This window comes from Anser cygnoides, chromosome 4 (genome assembly GCF_040182565.1).
Source record: "Anser cygnoides isolate HZ-2024a breed goose chromosome 4, Taihu_goose_T2T_genome, whole genome shotgun sequence".
In the NCBI taxonomy this organism is placed as follows: Eukaryota; Metazoa; Chordata; class Aves; order Anseriformes; family Anatidae; genus Anser; species Anser cygnoides.
In genome coordinates, this window is record NC_089876.1 from 628,845 (window position 1) to 651,404 (window position 22,560).

Here is a 22,560-nt window from a genome sequence, read left to right on the forward strand (position 1 = left end):
GGTGGCGGCTGTTTCCCTGCGTTTCGTTAGGGTTTGCTTGTGGGGGTTTTGTTTGCTTTTTATTTGTTTGTTTTATTTTTTTTTTTCCGCTCGGCCCCGGCACGACGCGAGCCCCCTCGCCAGCCGGGCCCGGCGGCGGGGACAGGGGAGCGCGGCCCCGGCCCGGCCTTGCCGCAGCGCCGGGACCTGGAACGGGCAACCGGGAGCCGGGAGCTGAGCACCGCGGGCAGCTCCGGCCGCCGGCTCCGTCCCGCCGCGATGCCCCGTTTGCCCCCCCCGGCCCCTCCGAGCCGAGGTGCGGAGCGGGGCGCAGCGGCCCTCCCTGCGCGCCTGCCTCCTTCGTGCGCCGCGCTTTGCCTTTTTCTTTTTATTTCTTTCTATTTTCTTTATTTTTAATTTTCTCTTTCCTTTCTCTTCCCCTCAATCCGTTTCTATTCGCTCCGCGCCGTCTCCTCCGGTTCCCGTTATTCGGGGGCCGGACGCAGGTTGCCGCAGACACCGAGCGGCGGCTCGGGGCCCACCGCAGCCCGGCAGCACATTTGGAGGCCTCGCACTCCCCGTCCCCGGGGAATCCCGGAGCTCCCGCCCCGGCCGTGCCCAGGCCCCTCGGCGGCCACGATTGCCGCAGCCCCGGGGGACGCCCGGTGCCGGGCTGCGGAGCCCCGCTGCGGCGTCGGGGGGCACGGAGCCCTCGCGGTGTCCTTCGCCGGGGATTGAGCTCTCGGGGATGCTGGGCTCCCGGCAATTGGATTAACAGCTAATTTATTTATTTTTAATCCACCGTCATTACAACCGCTTCGATTTGAGGGGATTCAGTGCGCGGCGAAGAGGGGTCCCGCTCGCAGCCCGTCCTGCGGGCAGCGGCAGGAGGTGAAGCAGCGCCGGGTCCCGCTTGCCCACGGGTTTTGCCCCGCCGCAGGGAGCTCCAAACGGAGCCGTGGGTGGGGGGCAGCTGCCCGGGACCCCCGGCCCGGAGGCCCCGGCCGGGCTCGGTGCGAGCCGCTCGGGGCGGGCACGGGGCTGCGCTCGCCTCGGGGCTGGCAGAGGCCGCGCCGGGCCCCGGGGTTTCAGCGGGGACCAACGCGAGGTCTCGGGGAGGCGGCGGGGGTGTCTCCGGCGGCACCGGGAAGCCTCCGTTACCGGCCACCGGCCCGGGGCTGCCGGGCGGAGCCGCCACCGGGGGAAGGAGCGGAGCGGCCCCGAGCCCCCCGACCCGAAACCGGGCAGCCGGGGGGGCAGAGCCGGGTCGGGGCCCGCTTCTCGCTTTATTCCTTCCACCCCGGAGCGCTTCGCCGCCGCTGCATCCCGGCCCGGAGAGGGGGGGGGTGCGGCTGGACCCGGCCCTGCCGCCGCTCCCCCCGCGTTCCCGGGGCCGGGCAGCGGCCGCCGAGGGGCTCTTTGTTTGCCCACCGCTCTCACGGGCCGGGAGGGCAGGATATTGCGTGCGTGCCGGGCAGCCGGCTTAAAACCGCTGCTTCTCTCCCCGCGCCTCCCCCGCGCCGCCGCCGCCGCCGCCGCGGGGCCGGGGATGCGCAGCGCAGAGCGGCGGCGCGGGGGAGGGCCGGGCCGGAGCAGCAGCGCCCGTCCTCCCGCCGCCACCCCGCCCGCTTCCTCCGCAGCTCCCTCCCCGCCGCCTCCCCTTCCCCTCCGTGCCCCCCAGCCGCCCCCCTCCCGGTATTGACTTCCCCGCACGCGGATCGGCGGCCGGTGCCCGGCGCGGCGCGGCCCCGCCGCCTCCGCCGCCGCCCCCCCCCCCCCCCGCTGCCGCCGCCGGTCCTCGGCGGGGCCGGGCCGGGAGCTCCATGGGCGGGCAGCGCGGCGCCGGGGGCAGCCGGAGCGCCTGAAGTTTGCCCGGAGCGAGGTGCCGCGGGAGGTGGAGCTGGGGAGGGCGCGGGGGGGGGACACCCGGGGGGCGGCGGGGGGGGGGGGGGGCTGTCAAAGTTTGTAACTCCCGTTCGGCCCCGGAACCCCCCCCTCCCGTGGGGTGCCCTGCCGGGGGTGGGGGGCACCCCGCCGTCCCCGTCTCCGTCCCCCCCCGGAGCGGGGAGGGGGCGAGCTTTAAATGCCAGCCCCGGGGCCGGCTCCGCCGCCCGCAGGCGGGAGGGCGACGGCCGCCGGCGGGCCGCGGCCATGGGGGCGAGCGGGGCGCCGAGCCCCCGGCTCTGCCAGGGCGCCGAGCCCCGGGGGGGCCGGGAGGGGCGGGGAGGGGCAGGGGTCTGGGGAGGGGGGGCTGCCCTCCCCCCGCCTAGTCTTGCCTCCTCTCTCCCTCTCTCCGTCTCTCTCTCTCCCTCCTGATGTTTGATCCCGCCGCGGCGCCCGCAGGGATGAGCGATGGAGGGGCCGAGCCTGGCAGGAGCCCCGTGCTGCTGGCCGAGCCCGGAGCCGCCGGCCGGGCCCGGGAGAAGGCACCGACCCGGGCGGAGCTGGAGAGCGCGCTGCGCGGCGGCGGCGGCTTCAAGGACATCCCGGGAACGTCGGCGGTCGGCCCCGGCTCCTCCAAGGAGTGCGCCCCGGACACCGAGAGCCCGTCGGGACCCGGCGAGGCGGACTACTGCCGCCGCATCCTGGTGCGAGGTACGGCCCCGGCCCCGGTACCCCCCGGCAGCGCTTCCCCGCTCCTGCCCGCGGCTCCGGCTGCCAGCGGCGGGCGGCGCGCACCCGCCCGGCCCCGCTCCCGGTGCTCCCGGTGCGGCCCCGCCGCCGGCCGGCCGCGGGCTCCGGCCTCCCGGCCCCGCCGCCGCTGCCCCCGGTTCGGCTCCGCGCGGCGGGCACGGGGCCGCTCTCCCCGCGGTCCCGGGAGCGGGGCCGGGGCCGCAGCAGGGCTCTGCCCGGCCGGGGCGGGGGGTGCAGCGGGGGTCCACGACCCCTGCCCGGCCCTGCCCCGCTCGGGGGACGCGCACGCAGCGGGAGAAGGGCGAGCGGAGCAGCTTCGCTTTTAAACCGGTGTCGCAGGAGAAAAGCGTCACGGAGCGGCGGCGAGTTAGGGGCTATTTCTTTTTTTTTTTTTTTTCCCTTTATAATATTACTCGCCCGGCTGGGGCTGGGGGCGCGCGGCGGGCTCGGCTCGGCTCGGCTCTGCCCGGGCAGCGGGCAGCGGGCAGCAGGCAGCGGGCAGCAGGCAGCGGGCAGCCGAGCATCCCTCCCCGCCGCCGGCCCGCGGCTCCCGGCACCGGCCGGAGGCGAACCCCGAAAGTTTGGGGCTCCGGGGCGGGCGGTGCCCGGCGCTCGGCGGCCCCATGCTCCCGGCCGGCAGCGCCGCGTCCTCCCGGGCTGCGGGCACCGCGACCCCGCCGCGGGAGCCGGGGCTCGGAGGCCGCTGGGCGAGCAGGGCCGGGGCCGCCCGGGCTCTGCCCCGGTCCCTTCCCCGGTCCCTTCCCCGGTCCCTTCCCCAGCGCTCGGGGCACGGCGGCAGCCGGAGCCCCGGTCCCGGCACGGCCGCGTCCCCCTCCCGGCTTTAGCCGCGTCTCCGCTGGCTCCCAGGATGGGCCCGGCTCGGCGCGGCTCGGCTCGAGCAGCCGTGGCCCGGCGGAGGCTCGGTGGCGCTTGGCAGCCGTGAGCCGCGGATGCTCCGCGGGACGCGCCCGGGCTGCAGGGAGCCGCGCTCGGGGCTCACCGCGCAGCGAGGCCCTTCCCGCATGTCGCGATAGGCGCCTGTCGGGAGACCTCTCCCGGGGCAGCTCGAGCCCTCCCCGGCGGCCCCGGTGCCCCGGGTGGGAGCGGGTGGGAGCCCGGGGCCGGTGGCTGCGGGACGCGCCCGGGGCACCCCCGGTTGGCCGCCGAGGCCGGCGGGGGTCAGGCCGGGGTCAGGCCCGGCTCTGCCCGGGCTCGGCCGCGGTCCCGGCGGGGCAGGGCTGGGAGCGGCCCGGGGGCGGCCCGGGGCTCGGGGGGGTGCCCCCGGTTCTCCCCGGCCCCGGTTCTCCCCGGGCAGCGGCCGGTCGCACCATCTTGCTGCAGCCGCCATGGCGCGGACAAAATGGTGGCGGGGAGGAAGGGCGCAAACCGGCGGAGTTCAGCGGGCAGCGAGCGGGGCCCTGGCGGGGAGCCCCCGGCCCTGAGGAACGGCCCCGGGGGCACCTGCGGCGGCGGGGCCGGCCCGGGACCCGCTCCCGGTGAAGGGCTCGGTGCCAAGCACCGGGCAGCGCCAGGGAAGCCGCTCGGCGTTGATTTCCCAGAAGGTGATTTTGTTTTCCCCGCTGCTCCAGCTCCCTCCCGGTGTTTTATTTCCCCCACGCCAGGGATGGATCGCGGCGGGGTGCACCCGGGCCCGCTGTCCCCCACCTTGCCCCCATCCTCCAGCCGTGTCCCCAGGCCTGGGCAGGGGCTCCCAGCTGTGCTCCGCTGTTTTGGGGCTGGGCACAGAGGGGCCGCAACGTCCTGGGGGAATGGGGCCACATCTCCCCGTGTGCTGCTCCCAGCACCGGCCCCGTTCCCGACCCGGGGGCCCACGTTCCCCCTGGCTGGGGGCTGTGCACTCCGGGAGCCCTGGCGACTCGGCCAGGCTGAGCCCATGCACCGGGACCTGCGCTGTACCGGAGCCAGCAGCCGCCGCTGTGCCCACGGGTGCGGCTGCCCGGGGTGCTCCCCGCTTCTCCCGTTCTCCTCTTCCTGGGGCATGGGGGGCTGCAGCAGCCCCGTGCACGTACTGGGGGCTGGCGAGGCGCTGTGAGCCCCAGGGGTGTCCCGGCAGCTGTGTCAGCGCACATGGGTGTGCGCGGTGTGAGCTGGTGTGTACCGGGGGAGCGCCCCACACGCCCGCTGTGTGTGCGGTGTCCCCGAGCCTGGGTCTGGCTCCGCTGTGTTGCAGTGCGTGATGTGTCCCTTATGTGCCGGGGGAGCCCATGTGTGATGCGCTGCACAGCGTGTGCTTGCTGTAAAATCGCTGTTTGCCAGCGCCGAGGTCGGCTGCCCAAAGCTGCTGCCTGCTCTCCGTTCCCTCCTGCTGCCGGCCCTGTCTGGCTGTAGGGCCTCATCGTGTTTAGCCGCCAAGGCAGAGGACCAGTCCCTTTGGCACCAGCCCTCTTTCCAGGGATTTCAGTCCCAAATTTTGCCTTGGATGTGCTGCCATCAGCGCTCCCGGTCCCCAAGAGCAGACCGACTCACTACAACCGCACCAGGGAAGCTGCAAAGCTGCCGTGGCAGGACCTGGGGGCTCTTTGGGGTCTGTAATCCCCTAGTGGGATTTCTGCCCTTCCTGGCACCGGGGGCTGGCTGCAGGCCCCCCAGACCTGTGCGGGTGGGCACCTCGCAGCCCTGCTGTGAGCGCTGCAGGGCTGGGGCACGGGGCCCTGCCGAGCTGGCGCGGCGTGCTGCGGCTCTGCACGCATCGCACCCAGCCCGCTCCCCCTCCCTGCACCCAGCTGGCGGGGGAAATAACAATTAATAATACCGCTAATAATGCCAGCAGGGCCGTGCGGAGCGGCGAGGGCGGAGGGGCACGTTGTTGCAGCTGCGGCTGGGCAGCGTGGAGGTCTCTGCTGGCTGCTCCTTGCTTACAGCCCCGGCTGTTGTTGTGCCGGGGGACCTCGGCGTGGCTGTGGAGTGCGGACGTGGTCTGGGCGCCATCCCAGCTAATGCTCTGCCCCTTGCAAAACGGTTCCCAGACCAGCGTCCTAATCCTGCTGGAGATACCCTGAGGCAGAGGGCACCTTCCCTGCCTGGCCAGAGGCTCCTTGCCTCCCCCAGACCGTCTTTTCCCCCCCGGCCCTCCCCATGCGCTCTGCGGTCCCAGCGCCTCCTGCAGTGCCGTGCTCCATCCTGGGTCAGGCTCCGGCCGCCGGGATGGTGCCGCTGCCACGCACCACGGCTTGATGGTAGGAAAACAGCTTCAGGACTTGGGTACCCCTCCCGAGCCCGTGCTTGCTCCCCGCTCCCGTCGTCCCCCTGCCAGCTCCATCACCCCCTCCCTGTCTCCTCCTCGCTGTTTCCCCCTTCCTGCCCCAGCAGCTTTATAATCCTTTCACGCCTGAGTCAGCCAGAAAGAGAAAGCAACTTACCTCCAGCCGGGGCTGCTGGAGCCCTTGGGTCCCGCGGGGCCGGGGAGCCCTGAAGCCAGGGGCTGGGAAGCGGGCTGCCTGCAGCGGCCTCGCTGTGGTTTCCGAGAGTGGTTTTTACCCTGCACGTTGCAGGAAAGGTGCTTGGCAGAACCGGGGGCTTTTGCATCCAGGCTTTGCTTCAACGGGGCTCTACCAGTGTTGCTGGTGATTAGCGCTGTGCCCGTGGTGTCTAAGGAAAGGCAGCGCAAAGGACGGCAAGCACGAGGGGTTTGTGCTCTGGGAGTGCTGGAGGAACCCAGCAGGGAGTTTGCAAGGGCAATTTTTAATGCCCAGACCCCTCGGTAGGTAGCAGGGCGAGCACCCCGTCAGTGCAAAGTAATGCTGGGGCTCCTTGGGACAGGCTGCAGGCAGCATCCTGCAGCATGGAAGGGTCTGGTGCGGGAAATGTGGGAGCCGAATCCCCCTGTGTTTCCCCGAGGAAGGCTTTGGGCAGCAGCAGTCCCAGCCTGGTACAATCTGCAGCCTCCGCAGCGGGGCAGCTGGGAACCCCCCCCCGGCTGCAAAGCCGCTGCGGGTCTCGTTGCTCTCCACGTGCAACAGTTTTATTCTTAACAAAAGCCTCCTTTACCTTGGAGTATTCAAACGCAGCCCTGAGACCCCCCAGTTGCTCCAGTGTGACTGGTCATGGTGGTTTTGCCCCATGGTGAAGCATTCAGAAGGTGCAGGCGCTGCGCAGCCGGTGGGGCCGGGCACACTGGGGCTGGCAGCGCTCGGTGGTGCCATGCCGTTTTGGTCCCAGCCCTGTCCCACCAGCACCCCCCAACCCTGTCCTCCGGGGCTCGGGAGCATCCCGAGGCACACAGCACATCCAGAAGGGGCTCAATGAGAGAGAACTGCCCCAGAAGTGGGGGCTGCTGGCTTGTAATGAGAGTATTCCTGCAGTGAGAATACCTTTATGAAAAGGGAATTTCAAGAGGGATTTTTTCCCCCCAATATTCTAAAGGCAGGACATAAACAAAAAATGAAATTTCTTTTTAATTAAAATTCAGTTTAATTTGAACTCTTTCTTGGTATACAACTCTCTTCTGCTTCTGGCTTTCAGATACTATTTTATCTGTGACCAAACGCTTCATTTTCCTTAAGGAGTTTTTTGGTTTCTATTTTCCATTTTGAAAAAAAAATGCCTGTTTTCATGAAGAACTGTTAACACTCCCTGGAGACTTATAAATGCGTAGTATTTGGGGCCGGAGGGGACAATTGAACTATGCGGTGTCACCTCTCCTAGCCACAGCTCGGGCGATTTCTCAGAGTTACTCCTGCGTTGAACCCAGGAACAAAACCGCCCCCCGGCCCTCGTTGTGCAGCCCTATTTAAGGAAGATTTTCCTCCCCCTGTAGCGGGTGCTTCGGACCAGTTCCCCCAGACCCCAGCGAAGCTTTTTCCCCCCGCGGAGGCTCCCCCCCTGACGGCCCCTCTCCCCGTTCCCCCTAGATGCCAAAGGGACGATTCGGGAGATCGTCCTCCCCAAGGGCCTGGACCTGGACCGGCCCAAGCGCACGCGGACGTCCTTCACGGCGGAGCAGCTCTACCGCCTGGAGCTGGAGTTCCAGCGCTGCCAGTATGTGGTGGGCCGCGAGCGGACCGAGCTAGCGCGGCAGCTCAACCTCTCCGAGACGCAGGTAAGGGGCCAGCCGCCGTCCCGCTGCCATCCCCGGCTCCCCTGGGCCTCCCCGGGGACGTGGGGAGGGCGAAGGTGGGCGCAGGGGAGGGGGAGAGCTGTCCCGGTGCAGAGCCTGCGGCTGACCCCAGCCCCCAGCTCCAGCCCCCAAGGAGGGGCTCGATGCATGCCAGGGTGGCTGGGTGCTCGCTCGCGTTTCGGTCTGGAGCTGGGAGAAGCGTGCATGGTGCTGTGTGCATGGTGCTGTGTGCGAGGTGCCCTCGCCCTATTTCTTTTTGAGCCAAGGAGCCGTCAGTTTGCCCATTAAGGGGGGGCCGAGCACCCACGTGGGGTCTGCAGGGAGCATCCCCGGTGCCGTGGCGCTGCCCCAAAACTCTCGGTGCTGCCCCAAAACGCTCACGGCAGCGCCCGCGGCACAGCGTGGTCGGGCAGGAGCGCACGGTGCTGCCGGGAGCAGGCTGCATGCGGGCGGTCCAGGTCTGCTCTGTGGTGGTTAACCCACGCCATAAACCCAGGGCATGCACGCACCCTGCCCCGGCACAGCTCTGCCGAGGTCTGCGGGGCGCGGGGAGAGCTGCGCTGGGCTGCGCGGTCCGGGCGAGCGGAGGTGGAGGAGTTTGTGCCGTTGCTCAGGGGGTTGTGGTGACGTCTGCTAAGCAGGAGTGCGTCTGCTGGGGTTGCAGTGGTTTTGGTTCGAAAATAAATGCAAAAATAATTATAACAATAAATTTAATGAAGACGCCAGTGCCAAACAGCACAGCTGGGAACTACCAAAATAACTCCGCCTGCTCCGTCTGGCCAGTAAGGCACGTTTGGAGACAGCTACGAGTTCTCCCACATTCAGATTGGAAATAATCTCATTTTTTCCTAAATTATCACAGAACAAAACTTCCCTTGCTGCCAGCAGCCTGGCCCCTGGCTTCAGGCTCCTGCCGCGTGCCGTGCTGGGGGTCTGGCTGCGGGGAGACCCCCACGGCATCCCCCTTCTGGCCGCTGCGCTGCCCTGTGAGGGGAGCGGGGAGGAGCAGAGCCCCCCCGACACAACCCCAACACCCCCTCGCCCTGCCGGTGGCAGGGAGCAGGTTTCTGACCGCGGGACGCATCCCGGGAGGTGCTGGCGGCACGGCTGAGCGCGGTGGGGAGCGAAGCACCCCGGGTCCTGCGCTCGGGGTCTGCTCCCCGCGGTGCCAGCCCTGGGGACGCAGCCGGTGCCAGCAGCACGGCGCTGGCGGGGCCGTGCTGGGGACGAGCAGGGGAGGGCAGCGGGGCCGGGCGGGCGCTGGCTGCCGCAGCCCGGGGCTGGCAGGAGGGGAGGCGCAGCCTTCGTGTTGGGGCCCAGCGTCTGGTTGCTTGGTGCCTCGGTGCTGCGTTCGTCGCTCGGTGAGAAAATTCACACCCTGTAGGCCATGGCTGTCTCTTCTCCTCTTCTCTTCTCCTTCCCGCATCCTCTTTTCCCCATCGCTCTCCTTCATCTCTGTCTTCTTAAATCCCCTTCTGTGCTTTTCACGGCCTTTCTTCCCCTGCAGCCAGTTCCCAGTGGCAGCTCCGTGCCCCCCACCGTCCCTCCCCGGCCCCGCTCTCGCTGGCGAGGTGGGGGCCCCTGGGTCGGCGCTGCGGGCTCTCTGCACACCCAGGCGTTGCTGTCTGTGGTGGGGAGGTTTTGTGGCAGCAGCTTGGTGATGCCCCCCTGGCTGGGGGACGTATCCGTGCTGCACGGCCCACGCTCCACGCTTCCCCCCCTGAGATGTGGCCCAGAGCTGGGGGTTCAGCACCAGCCACTCCTGTCCCACGGGGCTCCCCTGTGCCCATTGCCTCAGGCAGGGAAAATCCAATTTTTGCAATAATTACTGCATTTCTCATGCTTTGGGTGGTTTCCGTCCCAGTGAGCTATCCAGCCCCAGAACCCAGGGCAGTCCGTGGGGTGACTGCTCCATCCGATGTTTTGTGCAGTTTCCAGCCACCAGCGTCCTGTGGCTCGCTCTTGGTCGAATTCGGCATTGTGCCGGTGACTGGGACCGTGGGGCAGATCCTTTGCGCTCCCTCCTTGATTTCACCTCGAATTGCACCCGTGGCGGGACCCCCCATGTCCCCCCACGCACACAGGGCCAGCACTGCCCGGGTGGGCTCTGCCCCTGCCAGCAGTCGGGGAGGGAAGGATCCGTCCCTGCGGAAGGAGAGGGCGCAGGCAGCGTGACGAGGTGGGAAGGGACACGGCGGCGTCACAGCTGGGGGGCCGCAGCCAGGCTGCCCCTCGGTGTGGCCCCGAGGGATCCTGACTCAGAAAAAAGGCGTCTTTGGGGTCCTGTTTTACTTCCCCAGCATCTGGTCCTGCTTTTCGGTGGTCCTGGAGGAAGGAGGCAACTGCAGCGCATTGCAGGGAAGCCGGAGCAGCTCACCTCTGTTTTGGGCAGCTGGGATCTTCTGGGTTTCTCCTCTCTGGCCCCAGCCCTGGGGTGGGGGCTCACCAAGGATGGGGGAGCACCCAGGACACAGCCACCGGTGTCTCCCCTTGCTCCAGGCCACCTTGCACCCCGCTGTGCCTTGTCCCCGTGTCCGTCTGCTGGGCTGGGCCGGCTCTGCCTTCCCCAGGGGAGTTGGGGGACTGCTGGGCACCGGGCGAGGGCCGGGGGGGCACCTCCAGGCAGGAGGCCCAGCGCCTGCTCTGCCTGCCGGGCGCTGCGCTGGCCCCAGCCCAGTGCCGTTTGCGTTCTTTCTTTCTAATTAATCCATGGAAATGGCAGTTTAGTGCTAAGCGAGTTTAATTAGCCCGGAGAGTGCTTCCATTAGCTTGTAAAGCGGCGGCTTGGAAATGCATCCCTGCCCGCTGGGACGTCCTGGTGGGCTCCCTCGTCCCCACTGGGACATCCCGGTGGGCTCCCATGTCCCATCTTGGCATGGGGACATCCCCGTGGGCTCCCTCATCCCATCTCAGCATGGGGACATCCCGGTGGGTTCCCTCATCCTGTCTTGGCACGGGGACATCCCAGTGGGCTCTCTCATCCCATTTCATCCCGGGGCGGTGCGCGGGGGCTGCCCAAGTCCCCCCAGCAGCAGCCCCTCTCCCCGCACCAGGCTGTCTCCAGGCAGCGCATCCCTACCCCAAGGCATTAGGGCAAGGTGCCCCTTCTTAGGGTCGTTCCGGGATGGAAAAGCCAAGCAGCGAGGCAGCGGCGAGGCAGAACGACCCCGGGGGGATGTCGCGGGGAGGATAATTCCTACAAATCCCCAGGCGGGAGGCGAGGAGGGGTGGGCTGGCTGGGGGGATTTGCCTGGGCCAGGAGGCTTTGCTTTCTGGGTCAGGAGTTCAATGCCAGGCTCAGGTTCAAGTGACCCGCTGCCTTTGCCAGCTCTTCCTATGTCATGGGGGTGAGGACAGAGGTGGCACACGTTCACCCCAGGTTCCTTTTGTGCGCGGGGCACCCGGGGTGCCCGAGGGGCTGAGGACCGGGCTTGCTGTGCCGGATGCTCTCCGTGCGGTGCCCAGCTCCAAGCCCGCTCCCTCCTCCAAACGCAGGAGCCCCTTTGGGGAACGGGGGTGGCCGTGGGGGGCGAGGCCGTGTCCTGGAGCACTGCTGGCGGGCCTCGGACCGTGCACCTCCGGGGAGACCTCGGTGAGCTTTTGGGCTCCCCTGTAGCGTCTGGACACCCCCTGTAGAGCGATGGTGGGGCACGGAGAGGAGAGGTCCCAGCACCACGCTGCGTGCGTCGCAGCGGGTCCGGCTGGCAGAGCCTGCTCAGGACAGGGTCCTGGGCCATCCTCAGCCCCACAGCCCGACCCCCGAGCATCCTCCGTGGTGGGGGGGTACCCCCCGCACAAGGCTTCCAGGACTTTTCCCCCTGACTCCGAGCAAAACAGATGTGAGAAAGCAGCCGAGCCAGGGGAGGGGCGGGCAGGTCTATTTATAGCGCGACAATTAAGATGACGCTGTTAAAAATTAATCGCACCTCCAGTCATTAACAACTATCGGCCCCTGCATCGAGAGAACAATGAAACAACGGTCTGCTGGCCTCTTGCACGGAGAACCACAGGAAAGCTGCGGTCCGGAGGGGGTGAGGGCCATCCAGAGCCCCAGGTGGGATCCGTGGGTCAGAGCCACCCCGAAGCGTAAGGGGCAGGTAGGGCCACCAGGCTGGGCCTCGTGCCATGGGGCAGAGCACTCGTCATCCTTGGGGTCTCTGCAGTCCTCAGCATGTGGGGAAGACAAATTTCCAAAGCTTTGTTGGAAATCCCTTTTCCCGACCATGCAGAATAGTTGTCAGAGCCAAGTACATTCTTTCCTGAGGAGGCATCCACCCATCCATCCATCCTCCTGTGCATCCTCCCACCCATCCACCCATCCATCCTCCCCTCCATCCTCCCACCCATCCACCACCCAAAATTCACCTGTTTTTGGAGTTTTTGTGAGACAGCTGCTCTAGAGATGGTTTAGGGGGTAATCTAAAAGGCTTGGGTGCTCCTATAGTCCTCCAAACTCAGCTGGCGCTAAGCAAAATGGTCAGTGTAAATAAAGGTGGAAAATTTAACTGAGGTTCATATCATTGGGCACTTCCAATTGCAAATGGAGATAATCCCAGAGTTTGTGATTGAGGGCTGTGGTTCTGAAATGTGAGAGGGCGCTGGGTGTTCTCCGAACAAGCTCCACTGATCGCAGTGGGTGCAATTATGGGGAAGGAGTTTCCTAAAAGTGCCACTTTCTGAGGGAAAGCGGTTCTGATGGGAGTTCCGGGGGCCAGCTCTGATGCCACCCCATTTTCTGGTGCCGCTGGCGCAGGGAACCCCAACCCTGCAACCCAAACCCCAGTGCTGCCTGGGGCTCCCACCACACTGCTCCCTGCCCACCTCCAGGTCTGTCTCCTCCCCAAGACCACTTTTTAGATCCCTGAGTCTTTTTATAGATGGGGAGAAACATCCCACAGCCTTGCTGGAGCCTCAGAGGAGACTTGAGGTCGTCCCCACCTGGTTTCGGCACTCGCTGGCTGTCTGCCCCCTGCGAGAGACGGTGGGGCCGGGTGGAGGAGGGCGCTGCTCCCACCCAGCCGTGCCCAGCCCCGTCTCACACAGCCCTGCCGGGGCGTTACAGCATCCTGCGCTGCTCTTGGCAAGCCGGAATGGTCCTGAGCTGCAGGGCACAGGGAGGCTGAGGGCTGGTGTCTGCCTTCAGCCCGGCAGCAGTGCCGGGGCAGAGAGGGGCTCGGAGCACGGCGTGGTGGGGAGGGCTCCCAGTGCTTGTTGCAGACGCGCTCTGTCGTGCGTTGTAGGCACAGCCGTGGCCCGGAGCACGTCCATCCCGGGCGTTTCGGAGGGCTCGTTGTGGGTGCTGCACCACGGCACTCTCGGGGCTGGGGGTGGGTGCTCAGCGCCGGCTCCCATCACCGCCGGGGCTGGCAAGAAGGCAGCGTCTGCGCGGCCACCGTGCGGTTACAAAACCTCTTGGGCAGGCAGCCCGCTGGCTTACGCAACGCGCGAGGGCTCTGCCGGCTGTGGTGCAAGGAGGAGGAGGAAGAGGAGGAGGAAGGGCAGCCGGGAGCGCTGGGAGCTGGGACTGCGGCAGGCTGCCTCCCACCTTCCCCGTGCCACGGTGGGCGCAGCGGCGGGGAGCTAACCCCGGGCGGCCAGCCACGAAATGGCCTCGTTCGGCGCTGCAAAGCGCCCGGCTGCCCGGCGCGACGGAGGCGCACGGCGCGGAGCGCGTCACAGCACCGGGGTCACTGCCGGGGCAGGGCTGTTAAATAACAAACGGCGTTAAAAAAAAACAGGCGAGCCCCCCCCCCCTGCCCGGCCCACACCCAGCCCCATGTCCCCCACGTGGCGAGGCCCGAGGGCGCCAGACCGTGGGGCGCGGAGGTGCCGGTGGGCTGGGGAGGTTCGGTGCCTTCCCAACGGGGAGCGCGGGGAAGGGCAGGGCGGCTGGGAGGAGATGGCGAGGGCGAGCGTGCGCGCCTGCGCGAGTGTGTGCGCGCCGGCACGGCTTAGTGAGCAGGGCTGAGGGCACGCGACCTGGGTGGGCAGCGGCGGTGGCTTTGGGCTCTGCTCGGCTCCTCCAGTGAACTAGGACCACACGGAGAAATGTCGTGCCGCCGCTCAGCCTCCTGCCGGTGCCACGCATTTGCTGGGTGCCCTGTGACATGAAAAATGGGTGTGCAGGGAGGACGTCAGTGCCCAGGGGCCGTATCCGGCTAGGTGGGGACCGGCGTGGGGAGGGAAATGTTGTGGGACCTTTCGCAGGGCCTGGGGCAGCGACGGGCGAGCGGAGCAGGGGGGGACTGCAGCCAAAACGCTTCGTTGGGCTCCGGGATGCTCCAAATGCCCCAGGGCGATGCGGGCTCCTGCCCTGCAATGTGGGCTCCCTCCCCGTGGTTTGGGCTTCCTCCCCGTGGTTTGGGCTCCCTCCCCACAATTTGGGCTCCCTCCCCACGATGCGGGCTCCCTCCCCACCCCAGCCACGGGCTCCGTCCACCTTCCCACCCCGGAGTGGCACGGGGAGCTTGGCCCGCCGGCTGGGGGCCTTAATCGGGGTTAATCATTTGGAAATCGTTTCTTTTGTAGCTGAGAGGTGTCGGGCGGAAGGCAGGGATCCGAGCAGGGTCCCGGCGGCCGCTCCCAGCACTGCAGCCCCGGCTCAGCCACGGAAGGAGGCGGCGGGGGGCGAAGGCTTTGGGGACCAACTCCCCCCCTGCAGGGCTCGTGTGGGCTCCTGCTCCTGGTGCCCCACGCTGCCCGCAGCCGTGTGAGAGCCGTGCTCATGGCACAGGGCCCTGTGCCCGTTCCTGACGCTGCAGCAGCTCGGGCTCAGCCAGGAGGAGCCTGCCCAGGGCTGCCCGCACGTGCTGCAGCCGCTGCTCCGTGCAGCAGCATCCCCGCTGCCCGGCCTTGTTCCCCCGGGGGGCCGTGCCCCCAGCCCTGCTTCTCCCCTCGGGGGAGATGTGGCCCCACGGCTGGCTGCGAGCAGGATGCTGCCGAGGGCGCGAGCGTGCACACGTGGTGCTGCCTGTGCCAGCGCACACGTGTGGGCAGGAGCGCGCGTGGATCAGAGCACGCGCGTGTGCGCAGTGTGTGGGCGTGCGGGGCCGTGCCAGAAGGCAGCCGCTGCACACAGCTCCCTGCAGGGGACCCCTGGGGGGGCTCCTGGTGCCCTCCTCCTGCCCCAGCCCCCCCAGTCCCCTGGTGGTTTTGCGCACCCCAAATCCTGGCTGCCCCTCGGGCAGCTTTTCCACTGGCGGTGCAGAGAAGTGGGTGCAGTGACTGTTTGGTTTGGGGGATGATTTAAAGCACTCGGTATTGCTGGCACGTGCTGGTGAAGTCTCTCGTGTAGAATCTTCCCACCCAGATTCGGGCACTTGCGCCTTGCTGGGCAGCCTGAGCATGGGGAGAGCCCATGTGCGTCCGTCCCACTGCTTGGCAGGCGGACAGACGGACGGAGTGACTTCTCGGAGCATCCCCACAGCGGAGCCCTGGGAAGCTCCGGTGCTCGGTGGCATTTTGAGTCGTTCTCCCAGTGCAGGGGAGCTGGTGGCACCGAGCACGCGGCTCTGCTGCTCGGCTGCCAAGCGGGGAGCCGGGGGGGGCGGTCGGAGACGTCGCTGCTGTGATGTATGGGGGGCACAGGGGTGCTCAGCCTGGCCTTGGAGGTGGGCTGGAGGGGGACGGGGGGACAGGGGGACAGGGGGACAGTGTTTGGCAGCAGCTTTGCTCAGAGGGGAAGGGAATCGGCCACTCTCCACCTCAGGGCACTGCCCCATTGGGCTCACCCCGCTCCTCCCAGTGACCCTTTTCCCCCATCAGAGCAGGATGGAGGCAGGAATGCAGCCTCCTCCAGCCCGAGGAATCTTTAATTCCTCTCCCTGCAGCCCCCATGCGCTGCAGGATGCTGGGGGGGGGGGGGGGGCAGCCCCAGCACAGGGTGCGGCGCGAGGGGGCCCACGGAGAAACCATGAGACAACGTGGGGGCTGCCAGGGGGTCCCGGGGGGCCTCTGGCAGTGAGCTCGCAGGGGACGAACCCTTCCCCATGTGAGGGAAGCCTCGTGCAGGGAAATGCCCAGCAGCTGGGTGCTCCTGGCTGTGCCCCTGCCAGTCCGGCTGCTCGCTCTGGCGCAGGGCAGGCACTGGGGGGGGGGGGGTGCATTTAAAGTAAACAAAAATATTAATATATTAAATTAATATGTTAAACTAACTAATAAAATAAAATAAAACCATTAAGTTGAATTAAATTAAGCTGGCTGCCCAAGCCCCGCAGACGTGGGGAGCTCACATGCTGCCTCCGGCGCCGCATGTCCCAGCTCCCGGGCGCGCGGTTTCGGGGCTGGCTGTGACCCTGGGGACCTCCCGCAGCGGCAGGAGCTGCTTGGGAGGGGAGGGAATCGCAGCCCTGCCTTCACGCGGCGCTCAGCGCTCCTCCTGCGCTTCCCTTACCCTTCTGCTGGGAGCGGCTCTGCTCGTTCTGGTGCAGGCAGGGGTGGGAAGCGCGTGCCCGCGTCCCAGCTGGGCACCCTTGGACCTGGCCGTGTGGTGCGGTAACTGCCTGTCCCCAGCACCAGGACTCCTCCAAACGCTCGCAGATTTGTAAGCCTCAGCCCGTGCCTGTCCTCACACCTGCAGCACCACGTGAGAGCTCTTGCCAGGCTTCTTGGGAGCCATATCCCCTCGGGCTCACCTCTGTGCCGCCCGCCTCCTCCGTGCCGGCACCCGGGGGGGCAGGAGGCGGCTTTTTGCCAGGACAAAATGAAGGCGCTGCCTCCGGATAAGACCTTGGCAAAGCTCTGGCTGCGGCGAGAACCGTACGAGAGGGGAGGTGGGGACGGATACTGCTGGAAGACGAAGGGCTGGAGGGGAATTACTCATGGACTCGTCGAGGACCGGGTCTGGCTGAGCTTATTTACATCTCCGGCGAGAGAGACGCTGCCCTTGATCGTAATGGAGGATGAAAAGGACATGGATCTACTAATTAGCAACAAGCTGGATATGAACTTTAGCCACGAGGGCAAATGTGATCCTGCTCATCGGGTACGGCACCTGCGCAGACGGGAGGAGCCCCTGCCGGGCAGGGGGCGCGAGGACGAGGAGCCCAGCGCTGGGCTGGGGCGCAGGGCGCAGAGGGCAGCGGCGCAGGTGCCGACCCAAGCCCCGACCTGGAAACCCCACTTGGTGCCTCCTGGTTCTCGTCTTAGGAAAAATACCGGTGAGGGGACGCCGTCCGCCTCGCCTGCCCCCGCTGTGCTGCTGTGGGTGCGCTGCACGGGCCTCGTCCCCTGGGGCTCGCTCGTCCCACGTGCAGGACACGGTGGTGCCTTTTGTCCTTCTCTGTGCGCGGTGACGGGGCTGTGCCTCCACTCAGGTGCTTGCTCCAAAGTCCCTCAGCACGGTAATGCCCTGCCCGGGCTGGTGCTGCTCAGCACGGCTTCCCACCCTGCTGGGATCCGGGGTACTTTGCAATGCAATGAGCTCCTCAGGGGCTGTCCGTGCCTCGGTTTCCCTTTGCACCAAGAGCTGATGGGTCTGTGAGACCCCCCCGGCACTCCAGGGCACGGGGAGGTGACGTGCTCAGACTGGGAGAGCACGGACAGGGGTGAAAACTGGTGCTGGGGATGTGGGGCTGAAGGAAACAGATTGGGCTGGGCTCGAAGCACATGGGCCGGAGCTGCGCATTTCTGCCTGGCTGCTGTCCCCAAGCAGCCCCCGGAGCAGCAGCAGGACCCGTGCTGGCCTGGGAACTGTCCTCCCCGGCCCTCTTCTCGCAGCGCTGCTGCTGGGCATCCCAAGGAGGACCAGGTTAAGCCGGTGGCTCACTGCCCCCTCCCCGGAGAACGGGGCCGCCCTGCGGAGTGCCCACCAGAAGAGCCGGGGGCTGCAAACCCCGTGGTGGGATGCTGTGCCCCAGGATGCAGGGCGGTGGAGGTGTGTGGCCTGTCCTGCTCACTGATGTGGAGGGAGGGATGGGGGCAGTGAGAAGGGGACATCAGCTTTGGGGACCCCAGCGGCAAGGAGGGACCCAGGGCCCCTTGGGGTGGAGGTGGGCGGTCATGCAGGGCCCCCCCCCTGGGAACGGGTGTGGGCAGGACGTGGGCTGGCGCTGGCGCGTGGTCCAGCAGGCTCAGGTGCTGGATGTTGGTCCTGGTGTCCCTGCTCCTCCCCGAGCAGCCCCAGCCCGCGGCCGGCTTCGCGCAGACATCTGCGTTGTTATTCCCCCAGAAAGGGGCCGGGGGCTGCGACCTCCTCCAGCCCACGGTCCATTAGCTCTGCACTGTGGGTCTATTGTGCCGGGGGACGCGCGAGGGCTGTGCCGCTCGGTGGCCGTCCTGGGGCGATGCTGCAGCGGCCCCAAGGGTGCCAGCCCCTCCTGCCAGGCGCTAACACGAATGTCTTCCCACCCGTCTCCTTCCCTCACCTGCCTCTGCCTGTCCGTCTGTCCCTCCTTCCCCTCTCTGTCTCTTTCTGCCTCTCCTACCCCTCTGCTCTGCCAGGGAGGGACAGAAGCGTGGCGATGCCACCAGGTTAGGGGTGCCGGGGCAGCCCCGACCCGCAGGCTGAGCCCTGAGCCGGCCCCAGCACGGAGGGCGGCCGTGGGACAAGGGACATGCGGGGCAGGGGGCCGGGGGCCCGTCCTACCCGGGCACTCAGGTGCTCGAGCTCCAGTTTTGGAGTTCCTGCGGGCCGGAGGATGGATGGAGGGGCTGGAGCAGGGATTGCTCGAGGCAGCCTGGGGAGGGGATGCCTGCCCCGTTCCCTGCGGCTTCACGCCTGGAAGCGGCTCTGCCTTCAGATGTTCAGGGCCACCAGAGCCGTGCTGTCCCCGAAGGTGACCCCAGCGCCGTAGCACGGCCGGGGACACCCCTGCTGCTTCGGCAGGGCGGCAGAGCCGCAGCTGGGGTTTAGGGGCACCACAGGGGATGCCCAGCGCCCGTAGCTCAGCTGCCCCAGGAGAGCACCCGTGGGCACGGGCAGCACCATGGGAAGCAGGCCCTGGCCCCGCGTCCCCCTCGCAGGCACAGAGCTTTGCTGTTTCAGAGCTTTGCTGTTTCAGAAATTTGCTGTTTCTCTGGAAATGGCAGCGGGCTGGGCTCCCCGCAGCCCCTCTGCGGGGGCACGGGGCTCGGGCGTTTGTTTTAACACGTCTGTCTCTCTCGCATCTCTCACTCTCTCCTGGTTCTTGTCTCTCTGTCCCTGCCCTCCCCGTGCTGTCTTTCTGTCTGTGCCTTTCTGTCCCCCCCCTGCCCCGTCCCCCCGCTCCCCTCCCCAGGTCAAGGTCTGGTTTCAGAACCGGCGCACCAAGCAGAAGAAGGACCAGAGCAGGGACTCTGAGAAACGCTCCACCTCCACCTCCGAGTCCTTCGCCACCTGCAACATCCTCCGGCTGCTGGAGCAAGGCCGGCTCCTCTCCGTCCCGGCCCCCCCCAGCCTCCTGTCCCCCACCTCCCACCCCGTCGGGAGTCCTGCGGGCAGCGGGTCCGGCGTGGCCACCCCGGGAACCACCTCACCGGGGCTGGGCGGCCGCAGCAGCCCCCCCGGCACCGGAGCCTTCAGCCTGCAGGTCCCTGCCCTCGCCGCCTCCTCCTCCTCATCCTCCTCCTCCTCTTCCTCGGCCAGGCTGCCCGCGGCCCCGCTGTGCTTCGGGGCGCCGCTGCTGGGCGGCCTGCACGACCTCCCGAGCACTTATGGACTGGGCAGCTCCGCTTTTGAGCCTTACACGCGGCTGGAAAGGAAAGACAATTCTATACCCAGCAAGAAGCCGAGCCCTTAAACGAAAACGAGTGTCAAAAGGCGTCCTGCCCCCCCCTCCGTCCCCACGCACCCTGCGCCCCACACGGGGCTTGTTTCGCGAGTGGGGTTTGAAAGACTTTACCAAATGTCCGGGTGCTGTGCGTGTGTGTGTGCGTGCACGCCCGGCCCCCTCCCTAGGAGCTAAGATCCCACCGAGGACTACACCGCCCACCTCCTCTCGCTAGGGCTGACGCCGAGCCTGGTCACCACTGCCTGGGTTCCTGGGTGTCCCGTGTCACCGGCACTGCCGCGTCCCCTTCCCACGCCGCTGGATCCACCAGGGCCACCTCCCCTTCCAGGTACCCCCGGGCAGGGCTTGCAGGACGATGCTGTGGTCTCTGCCGTGGGAGAGGAGCAGCCCCCGGGGGTGGGCAGGGGGTGCTGATGCCCTGTGAACGTCTCCTGCTGTTTGCTCACGTCCCACGGAGCGGCACGGGTGAAACCGCAGAGCCCTGGTCCCTGCGGGCTGTCACCCGAAGTGCTGGGGTCACCATGTCCCTGGGGCTGGGGACAGGCGGGAGGGCAACCCGAAAGGGAGAGCGCAGGGCAGGACCAGGCCGTGTCTCTGCCTGTTCTTGGGCAAGCGTCTGGGCCTCAGTTTCCCCACCTGCAAAGGGCTTTGAGCGCTGGCTGAGGTTCTCTTGAAGCGTCCCGGTGGCCATAGGGTCCCTGTGCCAGTCCTGCTCCCGCTGCTGGGCAGGAGCAGGGCTCAGTCCCGGCAGTGGTGGGGATGGCGGCTTCCCGCTGGGCAGGACTCAGCCTGTGTGCGGTGCTGGGGCTGCTCCTGGGCGGCACCGTGCGGGCAGGATCCTGGGCTGGCACCTCCTGGGCAGGATGCTCCGGTGGCATCCCCTTGGCAGGACACCCTGGGGAGGCATCGCCCTGGCAGGACGCCCTGCAGTGGCATTATTCCCAGCAGGACGCCCTGCAGTGGCATTATTCCCAGCAGGACGCCCTGCAGTGGCATTATTCCCAGCAGGACGCCCTGCAGTGGCATTATTCCCCATCAGGATGCCCTGCAGTGGCATTATTCCCCATCAGGATGCCCTGCAGTGGCATTATTCCCAGCAGGATGCTCTGCAGTGGCATTATTCCCAGCAGGACGCCCTGCAGAGCGCCCCTGGCTCGCCCCGCGGATGGGGCCGTGCGTTCGGGTGCAGAGGCTTCCTGGGAAGCCCATGGCGAAACCCCGCGGGCTGCTCTGCTCCGCAGGGGTTGCAGGGACCAACCACTCACACCCAACGTCTGCTGCGGGTGGGGGAAGCTCTGCAGATTTCTGCCCGGGAAAAGGAAAAGAGGAAAAGCAGGAGCTGGAACTAGAGCCAGCCTTGTAAGCACTGAGCGAAAGCCAGCTTTAAGAGTCTCACATTCTGCTTTTTCCAACAGAACTAATGTGTTTGGGGAAGAGAGGCAGAAAGAAGTTTGAAATAACACCAGAAACCTCCTAGCAAAGGTCCCTGCCCAGGGTAAAGCAAATCCCTGAGGGTGTGTGCAGGCAGACGTGGGACCTTCGTCCTCCGCTGCCTGTGCAGCTCGGTGCTGGGAGCAGGAACCAGAGGCAGCGGTGCCCGAGCCTGCCCCTGCTGCGGGAGGACGCGGCCCCAGCCACAGTGCAGGGAAATATTTAAAAGAAATGATTTTATGGCAAGGTCCCAGTGACTATTTTTCCTTTAAATCAAGCGTTTCTATGACACAGCAGCTGTCGGTCACTCACGCCTGGAGCACTTTATGGGAGCTGCCCAGGAGGGGTCCGCGCCCAGAGCGTGGGTGGGGAAACTGAGGCAGGACGGGGGCTGGCAGGAGGCAGGGACAGAGCTGGGGGCACAGAGGATGCTCCCCGCTCCTGCTCGGCTCAGACCACAGCTCACTGCCCCGCCGGGGCTGCAGGCAGATGCCCTTGTCCCCAAGTGTGGCACGTGCTCGCGGTGGCCCCGGTGCCTGCTCCTGCTCCCCGTCCTCCCTCCCCTCCCATCCACACCAGCACCCGCTGCCGCGCTCCAAACATCGACGTCGCGATGCTGTGTTTGACTGAGGTTTTGGATGTCGGCAGGACGAGGACCTTCCCCCTCCCCACGTCACTTAATTTATATTTATATCGCCGTTCTTCATCCTCCCCGGTCTGCAGACTCGGTATTTAAGAGCGAGCGGCGGGCTGGCAGCGGGCTGGCGCTGGGTCCCGCAGGCAGGACCTGCTGACGGATCCGGGGCTTGCCCGGTTTTGCTTCTCCCTCTTCCCCAAGCAGCCACCTCCCCGGGGGAGCTGTGCCCCCAGCGTTTCCCGAGGGTTTCAGCCTGGTTCCTCCCCTCCTGGCTGAACCGGGAGGAAACTCGGGGCAGCTTGGTACAGAAGTGACCCCCTCGCCCTGACACAGTCGGGGATGTTTGGGCTCACTTCGGAGAGAGCCAGGCCCAGGTTTGGTTCCCAAAGAGTCCCCAAAGCCTGGGATGCTCCAAGGACGCCCCGTGGGACCCCTGCTCCTGCTGCTCGGCGGCGAGGGCTGCAGGGAAGGCGGAGGCTGCCCCGCAGCGTAACGGCGAGCACCTTCGGCAGGCTAAACCCGGGTAAAGCTTCCACAAACCCGCCCCAAGCTGCTGCTGCCCCAAAACCAAGCCGGGGGGCTCAGGAGGGTCCCGCTCACGGGGCGCTCGCCCCAGCCCTGCTCGCCGCCAGCCGCTCGCCCTGACCTGTGAAGTTGGAACAAAAGAAAAAGAAAAATGTACTGGATGTAAAACTTTAATCAATAACGTGGTTTCTTATGGTTTCTAACGGTTAATAAAAGTTACGTCCCGCCGCCCGCCTGCCGCCTCCTCCTTCGCCCTCGGTGGCCAAGCTGCCCTCCCGGCTACACTACCCTTCCCCTACACCGCCCCGTCCTTACCCCGACCCCGACCCTGACCCTCTCCCTTCCCTTACCCTTACCCCTACCCCCACCCCAAGCCCCCTGGTTACCCCAGCCCCCTGCCAAAATGCCCCCCACCTGACCCCAGCGCTGCCCTCAGCCCTCCCCACGTCCCTAACGCTCCTGATGTACCTGACCTTCACTCCAAACCCGAAATCCACTTTTACCCCGAGCCTCCCCCGACCCAACCCCCACCCTTACCTATCACCCCCCTGCCCCTACCCCTGCCCCTG

The 22,560-nt window shown here is 66.9% G+C and overlaps 1 protein-coding gene across 4 annotated transcripts; it reads left to right on the forward strand.

The window, feature by feature from the left end:
- The first annotated feature begins 1,734 nt into the window (after positions 1–1,734).
- On the forward strand, positions 1,735–19,517 carry VAX2 (ventral anterior homeobox 2). 4 transcript variants are annotated; one of them, XM_066997016.1, is made up of 5 exons: positions 1,735–1,861; positions 2,323–2,574; positions 7,485–7,672; positions 18,131–18,160; positions 18,907–19,517. In XM_066997016.1, exons 2-5 carry the CDS (start codon positions 2,325–2,327, stop codon positions 19,405–19,407), a joined length of 969 nt encoding a protein of 322 aa, XP_066853117.1. In that variant the 5' UTR covers positions 1,735–1,861; positions 2,323–2,324; the 3' UTR covers positions 19,408–19,517. The 4 variants fall into 4 exon arrangements, with proteins under 4 accessions (XP_066853117.1, XP_066853119.1, XP_066853118.1 ...); XM_066997015.1 differs by lacking the exon at positions 1,735–1,861 and having other exon boundaries at positions 1,929–2,574; XM_066997018.1 differs by lacking the exons at positions 1,735–1,861; positions 18,131–18,160; positions 18,907–19,517 and adding an exon at positions 11,623–18,124 and having other exon boundaries at positions 1,924–2,574.
- Positions 19,518–22,560: the final 3,043 nt, after the last annotated feature.